Below are 16,370 nucleotides of genomic sequence, written 5' to 3'. Positions count from 1 at the left end.
GAGGGTACTTCTCCTGCCGCACAGCCCATTGGTATTTTTGTGTGATTGTGCTGTTGTAATCATGATGATTATTTCAACGTCCAGAATGTGCGTTTGTCTTCCTCAGTTTCCCGTTTTATTTGGGTATTACCCTTACTTCATGTTTCTCTCACTTCCCGTTCATTCACCCCCCTTTTCTTTTATAAAAGAGTGTTATTCTGAAATAAATTTTCATAAGCAGCTTCAAAGGTAGTACAGAGAGGCTCCCATCCCCTTCACCCAGGTTTCCCCAATGGCTACATCTTACCAACTACAGCGCAGCATCAAATACAGGAAATGGAGATTGGTGTGATGTGTGGATTGCTCTATACCATTTTACTTCGTGTGGAGAGAGATTTGTTTAACCAACTCAACCATCAAGGTACGGAATTCTTCCATCTCTACATGGATGTCCCTGTGCTACACCTTTACAGTCGCACCTTCACCCTCCCTGCCTTTCCCAATCTCAGACAACTACTAACCTGTTCTTCCTTTCTATAATTTTACCATTTTGAGAAGATAATGTAAAAATAGAGTTCTGAACTTTGAGATGGGCTTTTTTCAACTCAGTGTAATGACCTTGAGACCCATTCAGGCTTGTATCTGTATCATATTTTTTCCTCTTTCTGACGGAATAGTATTCCCTGGTATGGACATTCCAGATTGTTTAACCATTTACGTATGGTAGGAATTTGCGTTGTTCCAGATTTCTGGCCATTATGAATAGAGCTTGTGTCAACAAAATTTACAGGCTTTTGTGTGGGCATAAATTTTCTTTTCTTTGGGATAAATGCTCATGTGTGTCCTTTTCATCCCTAAATTATTGTTTTTCTTTTCCAGCTCCTATTACTACTTAATTGGTTACAACACTTACTCAATATTTAAGAACTAGTTTATTCTTTGATGAACTAACAAATTTGATGGACTTTGATGAGATTAATGGGTACATACACCAATGGCTGGAGGAATGTAGCTGTTTGTAAGGTGTCACCAAGGAGATCCTGTGGAAGATTTTAATCCCTGGTCAAAGCCATCCTCCCAGGTATGAGCTTGCCCTCCTTTTTGGAATCACAAGTCTGTCTTTTACACACCACAACTGACTGTTTATCTAGAGTCTAAAGGAACCGGCAAAGAAGTTACATTTCTAATACCCTGAACCTACAGTTAGGGTAGATAAGGTATTTGCCTGAGTTCATAAAAATTCACATAATGCTTCTTGTCTAGAAGATGTTTCTTAAAGGATACTCTGTGCAATGTAGGAATTTTAAAGAATGGGATCTGGCACAGTTAGAGGACTTGCTTTAGAAGGTCACCAAAGGTCACATCGCGGTCTAAACTTCTGTGATTTTCTTCAAAAATCTTGTGATCGGGAATAAACTCAAGTGCTGAGAGAGGTTCAGTGTTTAGTATCACACAGATAGCAAATACTGAGGATGGCCATTTGGAGGTAGAAGTCAAGAGTGTGATCTCTCAGTCTATCTACCCTATGAACTTGAAAAATGGTGGGAGTTAAATTCAGTTTTTTACATTGATTTGTTTATTTTGAGAGAGAGGGTGCACGCCCGAGAGTGAGGGAGGGGCCAAGAGAGAGGCGAGGGAGGGAGTCCCAGGAGGGTCCATGCTGTCAGCTTGGAGCCTGACTAGGTGCTCAAATCCAAGCACCATGAAATCATGACCTGAGCCAAAATTAAGAGTCAGACACTTAGCCAACTACTTAGTCAACTACTTAGCCAACGACTTAGCCAACTCCCAGCTACCCAGGTGCCCCAAAGAAGTTAAATTCATTTTTAAAAACAATTTAATTATAAATTAATTGTAATGAAAAATCTTTCTCTCATTACAGACTAAATCAGAGAAATGGAATTTAGAAATCAAACTTTGGTGACTGAGTTTTTATTTGTGGGCTTAACAAATTGCTTCCAGCACCAGGTTGTTCTGTTTGTGGTGTTTCTCTTGGTTTATCTGGTCACTCTTCTGGGAAATGTGGGGATGATCACCCTCATTGGGATGGATTCCAGGCTCCACACTCCCATGTACTTTTTTCTCAGCCACTTGTCCTTTGTGGATGTCTGCTCCTCTTCTGTCATTGGTCCCAGGATGTTGACAGACATCTTTGTGAAAAAAAAAAGTAATCTCTTTCTTGGGTTGTGCTGCCCAGTTATGGTTTTTTGGTCAGTTGGTAGTGACAGAGTGTTTCCTGTTGGCCTCCATGGCTTATGACAGGTATATGGCCATCTGTAAGCCCTTGTTGTATACACTCATTATGTCCCGGCGAATCTGTGTGCGGCTGGTGGTAGGGCCTTATACCCTGGGTCTTATGAGCGCCATGACCCACACGACGTTCGCCTTTCGCCTGCCTTACTGTGGTCCAAATACCATCAATCACTTCTTCTGTGACCTTCGTCCTGTTCTCTCCCTGGCATGTGCAGACACCCAGGTCAATCAGGTTTTACTTTCCATCTTGGCTGGAGCTCTGGGAGTGCTCAGTGGTGTGATCATCCTGGTTTCCTACATTTACATCGTGGTCACTGTCTTGAGGATCCGCTCTGCTGAGGGGAGGCGCAAAGCCTTCTCCACCTGCTCTTCACACCTGACTGCCGTCTCCATCCTGTGTGGGACCCTCTTCTTTATCTACGTACGCCCCAGTTCTAGTTTCTCCCTGGACATCAATAAAGTGGTTTCTGTGTTCTACACAGCCGTGATCCCCATGTTGAACCCCCTTATCTACAGCCTGAGAAACAAAGAGGTCAAGGATTCATTCAGGAGGACGTGTGAGAAGAAGAATCTTCTTCTGAGTAGGTAAACTACATGCCATTTGTACTACAGATTGAGAGGTGATATAGACACAAGATGCAGGAGCATGGGCTGGGTGATGGGAGTCCTACTTTTGTGTTGAGATTCACTTTTTATTACTGTGTGTCATTGAGAAGTGATATATCTTCAGATTACAATTTTCTCACTTGTTATTGAACAGAAATGAGTTTTAAAATGTTAAACTGAAGTACATGGATTATTGAACCCCAATGCTTTAAGAATACGTTCCGTGTTGGGGCGCCTGGGTGGCCTGGTCGGTTCAGCCTCCAACTCTTGGTTTTGGCTCAGGTCATGATCTCAGGGTTTGTGTTCAAGCCCTACATCAGGCTCTGCACTGGTAGTGCTGAGCCTGTTTGGGATTCTTTCTCTCTCCCTCACTTTCTGTCCTTCCCATGCCTTCTTTCTCTTTCCTCTGTCATAATAAATAAAATAAAAAATATTCTCAGTGTTTGTGACTAGGGTATGAGAGGCTCTTTGCTAAGTCCTGTTAAATTATGATTATGTTAGAATCATAATCAGTGACTTGACGCTACTTCTGTTTAGCTCACAAGGTGCTGAGATCCCTCAATTTTCTGGAAGCTTAGCCTTGACTCTTTAAACAAAAGCCAATAACAAGTATATTATGGTTAAATATAGAAACTTCTACTTGCAAGGTAAATATGTCTTGGGAATGTAATATAAACATGGTGACTATAGTTAACAATAGTGTACATTTGTTTGTTGTTAAAAGAGCAGATCTTAAAAGTTCTCTTCACAAGAAAAAAATTAATAACTACATAAAGTTATTTATGTTAACTAAACTTATTGTGGTTATCATTTTGCAATATATATGTATATCAAACAATTATGTTGTACACCTGGGACTAATACAATGTGATATGTCAACTATGTATCAACAAAATGAGAAAAAGTTAATTATTCAGGAAGTATGTGGCCATAGCACTCTCTAATAGCACCTTCCCGTTTGGAGTAGATAATTTGCAAAGGGCCTTTTACATTCCTGATCCTCTCTACTTATATAATACCTTGCTGAGATTTTGTCACTGTATTTACACTTATGCATGTAAAATTCAGAATGCATTGCAAGTCTTTAATAAAGTGTTGGCTATGCTCTAGTGATTTATTGATTTTTGTGTCCTAAGAAGGAGGTGAATTCTATTTTTACAGATGTTCAGCCTGGCACATATGAAGAATCAATGCCCATGACCTCATAACTTGGGTCACACTCTTATTTTTTCCAGGTACAATACTCTTTCAACCATACTTCTGTGTTTTGTTTTCTGGAATGTAGCAACAAATCAAAGAAATTAGCAGATAAACCATGTTTTGTGTAACCTATGACTCATTGAAAGCCACACTCTGTCCTCTCTTGAAGGCCTTTTTAAAAAAAGCATTTAATATGGCTCAAATTAACAACTCAAAACAACAGATGTTGGCAATGATGCAGAGAAAGGGGAACACTTCTGCACTGTTGGTAGGAATGCAAAGGGGTGCAGCCACTCTGGTAAAGAGTATGGGGGTTCCTCAAAAAATTAAGAGTAGAACTACCATATGACCCAGCAATTGTACTACTAGGTATTTATCCAAAGGGTACAGGTGTGCTCTTTTGAAGGGACACATGTACCCCAATGTTTATAGCAGCATTATTGACAATAGCCAAAGTATGGAAGGAGCCCAAATATCCATCGACTGATAAATGTATAAAGAAGATGTGGTAAAGAAGATATTGCAACAACATGAATGGAACTAGAGTGTATTATGCTAAGCAAAGTAAGTCAGTCAGAGAAAGACAAATATCATATGATTTTACTCATATGTGCAATTTAAGAAACAAAACAGATGAACGTAAGGGAAAGGGATGAAAAAATAAAAAGAGAGACAGAGGCAAACAATAAGAGACTCTTAAATACAAAGAACAAACTGACGGTTTCTGGAGGAGAGGTGGGTAGAGGGATGAGCTAAATGAGGGATGAGCTAAATGAGGTGGGTAGAGGGATGAGCTTAATGATGGGCATTAAGGGGGGCATTTGTTGGGATGAGCACTGAGTGTTTTCTATAAATGATGAATCACTGGGTTCTACTACTAAAACCAATACCACACTGTATGTTAACTAACTTGAATTTAAATAAATAAAACCTTTAAAAAAGCATTTAATTTTAGTCCACTGACTTTGAAGGAGGTCAATTGCCTCTAAGACCTTAGAATATTTTGGCTTGTCTTTATTGTTTTCATCACGATTTCTGCCAGTTTTTGTGCCTGTGTTGGGTTATGACATGGGTCAAGATGCTATTTAATAAATAGGAAATGGGACTCAAAGAATGTTACAATCAATAATTAATTCAACAAATTTTTACATATGCCTCTCACGTGCCTGACACTTTACTGGGTACTGTTCACATTGAGAGGCAAAGTCCTCCTGGAGGTCAGGCTAGTGCAGTTGAAAGACAAACAAAGAGATTAAAAATGGTTATATACCCATGGTTATTTCGGTGATAAAGATAATCAAGGAACCAAGAGAGAATGTAACAGAATATTTTAGCCAGGGTAATAAAAAAATAAAAGCCTCTTTAAAGAAAGTAGGGATTGAGAAAGATGAAAGAAATTATTTTTACAGTACGGCTTTCCAAGGAGTCCAGAGGTCACTATTTGGATCATAAATGAAGAAAGGGCCCAGCAAAATAGTAACAAACCCTACTGGGGTGCCTGGGTGGCTCAGCTGGTTAAGCATCTGACTTCGGCTCAAGGTCATGATCTTGTGGTTTGCGAGTTCAGGCTCTGTGTCAGGCTCTCCCTGTAGATGAGATTAATGAAAAAGGATGTTCATGGTCATCACTTAATGCTTGATGCCCCAGCCTGGCATGTAATAGGTGTTCAATGTATGTTTGGTGATTGAATGAACAATAAATATATAGTCAAAACTATATTGTTTTATTCCATGAATGCTATAGCTTGACAGACATAGGCTCAATTATCAACTCTGGCCATGTTTCTTTGCATAGTTTATGGCTTATATGCAGATTTAAAAATGCATCTGAATTGAATAATATACATATGCACATAAATACATGTAATTATCTTCTGTTTGTTTTACTTCCTTGCCTTTCACATCTGATCTCCAGCCAGCAGGAGTTCATTAGTGTGTGTTGTGAAATGCGGTAATATTCCACTTGTTTTCCACGTAGTACTTAGAAATGACACCATAGTATATCATTCTGTTTTTCCATTATTTCCTGTGCTTACCACACGTTGGTAGGGCAACTATCATATTTTAGGATTTAACAGGCATTATCAAAGTCAGTTATAGGTGTATACTTGTATGTTCTGAGTCATCATGTATATGAGGATGCTACTTATGTAGGGAGAAACCTGTTGTCAGGCAACCAAGCCACTCAAGGTGTACCTGCATTTCCAAAGAAAAATACACTAAAATTCACAAAACATATTTATTAGAACCAGTCTGCAAAAACTGTCTTCCCAAAGTGTACTGCAAAACTTGGAAAAACTGATAACCTTTGGTCCTTTAAACAGAATTGTTTTATTTTTATCTTTCAATGGACATTTATTTTGTTCCCTTACCTAGGTTATTTTGAATCACACTGCAATAAACACGAGAGTATAGGTATTGTTTTGAAATCTTATTACAATTCTTTTGAATAAACACTCAGAAGTGGGATTGCCAGAGAATACGGTAGTTCTATTTGTCATTTTTTGACGAAACTGCATATTGTTTCCCAAGATGACTGCACAAATGCACATTCCCATCAATAATATAACAGAGTTTCCTTTGCTTTATATCCTCACAAATATTTCTTAAATATTGACTTTTTCAAGCCTTCTAGCAAGCCCAAGATGACATTTCACTATGGCTTTTTTTTCTTTTTTCTTTTTTCTTTTTGTATTTCCTCCCATATTTTGTGTTATCTTTAAGTTTTTATTTAAATTTCAGTTAGAGTGCACTTTCAAGAAATGATAGAGGGAAGAGCCAAGATGGTGGAATAGCATGGAAGTTTTTTTGTGTGTCTCACATCCATGCAATATAGCCAGACCAAAACTAAGCCATCCTACACACCTAGAAAACTGACTGGAGGATTAACACAACAATCTGCACAGCCTGAACTACAGAATTCAGCAGGTATGCAGCATGAAGAAGTGAACTTGGGGAGTGAGAAGGTACAGGAAGGGAGGTGCTTTAGTGAATGGAGAGAGGACGGAGACGGGGTTGGGGGGGGAGAGAATACAGAAAATCCCCTCTCCCCAAAAGCAGCTGGAGAGAAAGTGGAAAATTGGAAACAGCTGCAGTGACTAAAATAAAAAGGGAGAAAGGAGAAAGGAGAGGGTTTAAATTCCATTAAGACTGTAAACAAGGGGAGAGCAAAGGCTGCAACTCCGCAGTTCCATACCTGGTGGTGCTCTGGTGGGAAGGGCGAATCCCCAGGAGCAGAATGGGGTCCGGGAGGTTCTCAGGCCACAGGGGGAAAAGCGGTTCCACTGCTGGAAGGACATTCCATTGAGACTGTTGAAGCCACCTGGTCCCAGCGGACCCCAGAAAATGGCCACATTCGCTAGTGTTGGAACAAGGTCATTAAGGGTGAAGCCTGGTGCCAGATGTGTGTTGTGATTTTCCATAATCCCTCAAACGCTGCTGCTACATTATCTCATGAACTTTTTCTGGGGCAGGCTGGCATCTGGCCGCAGTTTTGGGGCACTGGCAGCAGCAGGGTCCAGCAAGTATTCCTGGGTGCAGCCAAAATTTGGCCATGGCTCATTCAGCCATTGTTCGGTGAGACCCTCTAGCACAGGGGCAGAATGGGTCAAAGCTGCAGTCCTTCGGAAATAAGGGGCCAGAGAAAACAGCCACATCTGAGACAAAACTTGGGAGAAGGTACTGCCTGGGGCCTGGTCATGGAGAGTGAAAAAGCGGGGAGTGGATGAAAGCTGAAGACAGAGGACAGGTACGTGATTGCTGATCCAAGAAAACAGAATGGGTAGCTGGGTGGTGCCATTTTCACCACTCCCGTGCATGTGCATACCCATCTACAAGCATGGCAACAATCTGCCCCAGTAGGCTAGCAGCGACATCTAGTGGAGAGCGGAGCCGTTACACTGAGCTCCGCCCACCTGGGCCAACTTCACTGTCAAGAACACAAGTCTCACCGCCCGCTTAGTTTATGGACTATAAAGTGCTACATAGACTGACTTCTAGGGGAAAATGAAATAATTTTAGTCTTACTTCAATCTGTTAGCAGGTCCATCTATTCAATTTTCTTCTTCCCTTTTTTTCTCTTTTACACTTCTTTTTCTTGAATACAGAAAGAGAAAAACCTCATTTTTATTTTCAATTTTTATTAAAAATATTTTTCTTTAATTTTTATTACCATATTTTTACTTTTGTGTAAATTTTTCAAATTGTACTTTACTTCCATCATTTTATTTTAATCTACTTCAGTGTATTCACCTTTTCAAATTTTCACACAATTTCCTTTTTTTCTTTTTTTCTCTTCTTTTTTTCTTTTTTGTTTCTTTTCTTTTTCTCGAATGCAGAAAGAGAAAAACTTCATTTTCCATTTCAATTTCTATTAAAAATATTTTTCTTTAATTTTTTTATGATATTTTTTGTTTTATGTAAATTTTTTCAAATTCTACTTACTTCCATCACTTTATTTTAGTCTACTACAGTGTAATCACTTTTTCAAATTTTCAAACTATTTCTTTTTTTTCTTTTTTTAAATATATTTTCTCTCTTTTGTTTCTTTTCTTGAATACAGAAAAAGAAAATATTCATATTTATTTTTAATTTTTTTAATATTCTTTAATTTTTCTACCTTATTATTTACTTTTTCATATATTTTTTCAAATTCTATTTTACTCCCATCATCTCATTTTCATCTACTTCAGTGTATTCATTCTTCAAATTCTCAAACGATTTCCTTTTTTTAATTTTTTAATTTTTTTTCTCCCCCCCTTTTTTTTCTTTATTTTTTTCTTTTTCTCTAATCTGTCAAATCACTTTCAACACTGAGACAAAACACACATAGATTTTAGCATCATTTATTTGATTTTTGTGTGTATGTGTGTGTTTTTAATTTTTTAATTTTAATATTTCTTTAATTTTAATATTTTGTCATTTTACTTTTTCTACCTCATTAATTCCTTTTCTTCCTTCAAAATGACAAAACGAAGGCATTCACTCCCCAAAAAAGAGCATGAAGAAATGACAGCCAGGGATTTAACCAACACAGATACAAGCAAGATGTCTGAAACAAAATTTAGAATCACGATAATAAGAATACTAGCTGGAGTCAAAACTGGATTAGACTCCCTTTCTGCAGAGATAAAAGAAGTAAAAAAAAAAAAAGCCAGAATGAAATTAAAATGCTATAACTGAGCTGCAATCATGGACGGATGCAGTGGTGGCAAGGATGGATGAGACAGAACAGAGAATCAACGATATAGAGGACAAACTTATAGAGAATAATGTAGCAGAAAAAAAGAGAGATTAAGGCAAAAGAGCACAATTTAAGAATTAGAGAAATCAGTGACTCATTAGAAAGGAACAACATCAGAATCATAAGAGTCCCAGAAGAGGAAGAGAGGAAATAGGGGTAGAAGGGTTATGTGAGCAAATCATAACAGAAAAGTTTCCTAACCTGGGGAAAGACACAGACATCAAAACCCTGGAAGCACAAAGGTCCCCCATTAGATTCAACAAAAACCAGCCATAAACAAGGCATATTATAGTCAAATTCACAAAATACTCAGGCAAGGAGAGAATCATGAAAGCAGCAAGGGAAAAAAGTCCTTAACCTACTAGGGAAGACAGATCAGGTTTGCAGCAGACTATCCACAGAAACTTGGCAGGCCAGAAAGCAGTGGCAGGATATATTCAGTGTGCTTAATCAGAAAAATATGCAGCCAAGAATTCTTTATCCAGAAAGGCTGTCATTCAAAATAGAAGGAGAGATAAAAAGTTTCCCAGACAAACAAAAATTAAAGGAGTTTCTAACCACTAAACCAGCCCTGCAAGAAATTTCAAGGGGACTCTCTGAGGGGAGAAAAGATGAATTTATATATATATTTACATATATATATATATATATATATATATATATATATATATAAAGTAACAAAGATTAGAAAAGACCATAGAACACCACCAGAAAACTCCAACTCTACAACTATCATAATGGCAATAAATTCATATGTTTCAGTACTCACTGTAAATGTCAATGGACTCAATGCTCCAGTCAAAAGACATAGGGTAACAGAATGGATAAGAAAACAATATCCTTCGATATGCTGTTTACAAGAGAACCACTTTAGACCTAAAGACACCTTCAGATTGAAAATAAGGGGATGGAGAACCATCTATCATGCTAATGGTCAACAAAAGAAAGCCAAAGTAGCCACACTTATATCAGACAATCTAGACTTTAAAATAAGGACTGTATCAAGGGATGCAGAAGGGCATTATATCATAATCAAGGGGTCTATCCACCAAGAAGACCTAACAATTGTAAACATTTATGCGCCAAATGTGAGAGCACCCAAATATATAAATCAATTAATCACAAACATAAAGAAACTCATTGATAGTAATACCTTAATAGTAGGAGACTTCAACATCCCACTCACAGCAATGGACAGATCATCTAATCAAAAAATCCACAAGGAAACAATGGCTTTGAATGACACACTGGACCAGATGGACTTAACAGATATATTCAGAACATTTCATCCTAAAGCAGCAGAATATACATTCTTCTCCAGTGCACATGGAATGTTCTCCAGAATAGACCATATACTGGGACACAAACCAGCCCTAAGTAAGTACAAAAAGATCAAGATCATACCATGCATATTTTCAGACCACAACGCTATAAAACTCAAATCAACCACAAGAAAAAAATTGGAAAGGTAACAAATACTTGGAGACTGAAGAATGTCATACCAAAGAATGAATGGGCTAATCAAGAAATTAAAGAGGAAATTAAAAAGTATATGGAGGTCAATGAAAATGATAACACCACAACCCAAAACCTCTGGGACACAGCAAAGGTGGTCATAAGAGGAAAGTATAAAGCAATCCAGGAAGAAAGATCTCAGATACACAACCTAACCTTACACCTTAAGGAGCTGGGAAAAAGAACAGCAAATAAAACCCAAAACCAGCAGAAGACTGGAAATAACAAAGATGAGAGCAAAAATTAATGCTATCAAAACCAAAAAAGCAGTAGAACTGATCAATGAAACCAGAAGCTGGTTCTTCAAAAGAATTAACAAAATTGATAAACCACTAGCCAGTTTGATGAAAAAGAAAAAGGAAAAGACTCAAATAAATAAAACCAAGAATGAAAGAGGAGAGATCACAACCAGCACAGTAGAAATAAAAACAATAAGAGAATATTATGAGAAATTATATGACAATAAAATGGGCAATCTGGAAAAAGTGGACAAATTCCTAGAAACATATACACTACCAAAACTGAAACAGGAAGAAATAGAAAATTTGAACAGACCCATAACCAGTAAGGAAATAGAATTAGTAATCAAAAATCTGCCAAAAAACAAGAGTCCAGGGCCAGATGGCTTTCTAGGGGAATTCTACCAAACATTTAAGGAAGAGTTAACACCTATTCTCTTGAAACTGTTCCAAAAAATAGAAATGGAAGGAAAACTTCCAAACTCTTTCTATGAAGCCAGCATTACCTTGATTCCAAAACCAGACAGAGACCCCACGAAAAAAAGAGAACTATAGACCAATTTCCCTGATGAACATGGATGCAAAAGCATTAACAAGATATTAGCCAATCGGCTCCAACAATACATGAAAAAAATTATTCACCACGACCAAGTGGGATTTATACCTGGGATGCAGGGCTGGTTCAATATCTGCAAAACAATTAGCGTGATTCATCACATCAATAAAAGAAAGGACACGAATCATATGATCCTCTCAATAGATGCAGAGAAAGCATTTGACAAAATACAGCATCCTTTCTTGATAATAACCCTCAAGAAAGTAGGGATATAAGGAACATACCTCGAGATCATAAAAGCCAGCTATGAACGACCCAACACTAATATCATCCACACTGGGGAAAAACTGAGTGCTTTTCCTAACGTCAGGAATGAGACAGGGATGTCCACTCTCATCACTGTCATTCAACATTGTATTTGAAGTCTTAGCCTCTGCAGTCAGACAACACAAAGAAATAAAAGGCATCCAAATCAGCCAGGAGGAGGTCACACTTTCACTCTTTGCAGATGGCGTGATATTCTATATGGAAAACCCCAAAGATTCCACCAAAAAACTGCTAGAACTGATTCATGAATTCAGCAGAGTCTCAGGATATAAAATCAATGCACAGAAATTGGTTGCATTCCTATACACCAACAATGTAGAAACAGAGAAATCAAGGAATCAATCCCATTTACAATTGCACCAAAAACCATAAAATACCTAGGAATAGATCTAACCAAAGAGGTGACAAATCTATACACTGAAAACTATAGAAAGCTTAGGAAAGAAGTTGAAGAAGATACCAAAAAATGGAAAAAGATTCCATGCTACTGGATAGGAAGAATAAATATTGTTAAAATGTCGATACTACCCAAAGCAATCTTCATATTCAATGCAATCCCTATCAAAATAACACCAGCATTCTTCACAGAGCTAGAACAAATAATCCTAAAATTTGTAAGGAACCAGATAAGACCCCGAATAGCCAAAGTGATCTTGAAAAAGAAAACCAAAGCAGGAGGGATCACAATCCCAGACTTCAAGCTATGTTACAAAGCTGTAATCATCATGACAGTATGGTACTGGCACAAGAACAGACACTCACGTCAATGGAACAGAATGGAGAACCCAGAAATGGACCCACAAATGTATGGGCAACTAATCTTTGACAAAGCTGGAAAGAATATCCAATGGAATAAAGACAGTCTCTTCAGCAAGTGGTGCCGGGAAAACTGGACAGCGACATGCAGAAGAATGAACCTGGACCACTTTCTTACACCATCCACAAAAATAAACTCAAAATGGATGAAAGACCTCAATGTAAGACAGGAAGCCATCAAAATCCTCAAGGAGAAAGCAGGCAAAAACCTCTTTGATCTTGCCCGCAGCAACTTCTTACTCAACACGTCTCTGGAGGCAAGGGAAACAAAAGCAAAAATGAACTATTGGGACCCCATCAAAATAAAAAGCTTCTGCACAGCGAAGGAAACAATCAGCAAAACTAAAGGGCAACCGACAGAATGGGAGAAGATATTTGCAAACGACATATTAGATAAAGGGTTAGTATCCAAAATCTATAAAGAACTTATCAAACTCAACACCCAAAAAACAAAGAATATAGTGAAGAAATGGCCAAAAAACATGAATAGACACTTCTCCAAGGAAGACATCCAGATGGCCAACTGACACATGAAAAAATGATCCACATCACTCATCATCAGGGAAATACAAATCAAAACCACAATGAGATCCCACCTTATACCTGTCAGAATGGCTAACATTAACAACTCAGGCAACAACAGATGTTGGCGAGGATTCGGAGAAAGAGGATCTCTTTTTCATTGTTGGTGGGAATGCAAGCTGGTGCAGCTACTCTGGAAAACAGTATGGAGGTTCCTCAAAAAACTAAAAATAGAACTACCCTACAACCCAGCAATTGCACTACTAGGAATTTATCCAAAGGATACAGGTGTGCTGTTTTGAAGGGACACATGCACCCCCATGTTTATAGCAGCACTATCAACAATAGCCAAAGTATGGAAAGCCCAAATGTCCATCGATAAATGAGTGGATAAAGAAGATGTGGTATATATATCTATAATGGAGTATTACTCGGCAATCAAAAAGAATGAAATCTTACCATTTGCAACTACGTGGATGGAACTGGAGGGTATTATGCTAAGTGAAGTTAGTTAGTCAGAGAAAGACAAAAATCATAGGACTTCACTCATATGAGGACTTTAAGAGACAAAACAGATGAACACAAGGGAAGGGAAGCCAAAAGAATATAAAAACAGGGAGGGTGACAAATCAGGAGAGACTCATAAATATGGAGAACAAACAGAGGGTTACTGGAGGGGTTGTGGGAGGGGGGATGGCTAAATGGGTAAGAGGCACTAAGGAATCTACTCCTGAAATCAGTGTTGCACTATATGCTAATTTGGATGTAAATTAAAAATAAAATTAAAAATAAAATTAAAAAAACAAAAAAAAATCAACAAAGAAATATAAATAAATAAATACATAAATACATAAATAAATAAATAAATTGCAGTTAGCATGCAGTGTAATATTAGTTTTAAATGTGCAATATAGCGATTCTACACTTCCATATAATTTCCGGTGCTCATCACAGTGCACTCCTTAATCTCCATCACCTATTTCACCCATCCCCCAACCAACTTACCCTCCAATAACCATCATTGTGTTCTCTATAGTTAAAAGTCTGTTTCTTGGTTTGTCTCTCTCTCTCTCTCTTTTTTCATGTGCCCCTTTCTTCTGTCTCTCAAATTCCACATATAAGTGAAATCATATGCTATTTGTCTGTCGTAGACTCTGGGTCTAGAGTTCTTTCTTGTCCAGCAATAAAGCAGGACACAGGATTAAAATGTGAGAGATGGCTAATGTCTGGGAGAAGACAAGAGTCCCGATTAAAGGTACTTGCTCCATTTTTATTAGGATCAGAAGGCTTACAAACAAGGTGATGGATGTGCACAAAGAGACAATAAAACTGTGAACATTAACTCAGGGGGGTGATGGAATGGAGGTTTTGTAAATATGCAGCGTTAGGGGTTTGGGTTAATATAAAACAAAACCCTGGCACTGGGTGGAAGGTTGTTTATAGCAGGTTGTTTACCTCTGTTTACCTAAACTGGCCTAAGGGACAAGAAAGACAGAGCTTGCCACCTCAGGGTCAACAAGGCACCTTTCTGTTGTTAATTAGCTCCATTCTGGGCAACTTCCCCATCAGTGGTCTATAGCCTATTTACCTGTTTACATACGTTGGTCCTTCCTTCCTGTGAAAGCAGCTTTCTGTTATTGTACTAAGTTGGGGGGTGGGGAGGGGGGGAGGTGGGATATCTGCCTTGAATACCTAATCTTGTTTACCTCATATACCTTTGTACTATATTGGGGCCTTGCCTGCTGTCTCTACACTGGGGCCTTTGCCCTGCCCTCTCTATACCTATTCACCTATTCTTGTTTACCCAAACTTGGGTGTGAGCATCCTATGGCTTTCTAATTCTCTATGCCTTGTTAACCCATCAGTGCAGGCTCAGGGAATTCCAAAGCTTATTCCCCACATTTGTCTTTCTCTGACTGACTTCATTTAACATTATACTCTGTAACTTCATCCATATTGTTCCAACTGGCAAGATTCTATTCCTTTTATTGCATAGTTTTACAAAATATTATCAGAACATTATTCAAGAATACTTTCTAAATCATTTTGTCTTCATTTTGTCTGGAACAATAAATGTATGAAAAATTTTGAGGGAAAAATACAAAACTCCTATCCTACTGAATGACATTACTCTGTCTACATGAAACGACTCAGACTTTGGAGGACACAAGTATAGTTAAAAACCACCTGTTCTATTCAGAAGATCTCTTACCTAAAACATGTGCTAAAGCTTTCTGACGCCCCAGTTTCTCCAGCTCTAATGAAGACCTAAGAAACCAACCACAAATGAGGACTAAAATATTCACTGAGATGTTAATGAAACCTTTACCACAGTGTGTATGATATAGCAAATCCTCACCAAATGGATGAAATAGCATTACTATTATGAAATAAATATTCTGTATTAATGAGTGCTTCAAAAATTATATTAGCATAAATTTAAAATTTATATTAGCATAAAAATAAAAATAACACAACTGCATGCTCAGGAAGGAAAATACACACACACACACACACACACACACACGCACACATCACAAATTAGCAAGAACAACCTCAAATGTCAATTCTACCCCTTACAGACTACTGTTCTTTAGCATAATGTTTATTCTGTGAGTATGAGGATGGGTGGCAGAATTCCTAAAAGGGTCCTGTTAAGATCCCTAATCTTTGCCCTGATCCCAGGAATCTCTGCATATGATGAAATACCACTCATATGATTATGTTACACTATGAGGCACAGTTAACCTTCAAAGAGACATGAACCTAGATGAGCTGGTGGGTCCCAAGCTTTCTCCAGCTGAGTGCAGAAGAGTCAGAGAGGCTGGAAATATGGGAAGGGCTAGACAAGTCCCTGCTAGTCTGAAGCTGGAGGGACCACAAAAGGAAAGCAGGGAAGACCTAAGGAGCTGAGAGAGGCAGCTGGCTGACAGCTCCTGGGGAACCAGGCACCACAGCCCTACAACCACAAGGACTGAATTTCCTCAAACACACCAGTGAGCTTGGAAATGAGTCTTCCCCACAACCTCCAGAAAGGAGCCAGGCCCTGCCAACATGTTGATTTCAGCCTTGTGAGACCCTGAGCAGATAATCAGACCACGATGGATCCAGACCCA

General features: G+C 38.3%; 1 protein-coding gene across 1 annotated transcript; it reads left to right on the top strand.

Moving 5' to 3' along the window:
• The first annotated feature begins 11 nt into the window (after window positions 1-11).
• On the top strand, window positions 12-3,947 carry LOC131487854 (olfactory receptor 5G25-like). Its single transcript, XM_058689001.1, is given in 2 exon segments — window positions 12-2,136; window positions 2,138-3,947. Coding segments are annotated over 2 exon segments (945 nt in total). The 5' UTR covers window positions 12-1,875; the 3' UTR covers window positions 2,822-3,947.
• Window positions 3,948-16,370: the final 12,423 nt, after the last annotated feature.

This window comes from Neofelis nebulosa, chromosome 10 (genome assembly GCF_028018385.1).
Source record: "Neofelis nebulosa isolate mNeoNeb1 chromosome 10, mNeoNeb1.pri, whole genome shotgun sequence".
Classification (NCBI taxonomy): Eukaryota; Metazoa; Chordata; class Mammalia; order Carnivora; family Felidae; genus Neofelis; species Neofelis nebulosa.
This window is presented reverse-complemented; position numbering and strand designations above follow the sequence as displayed.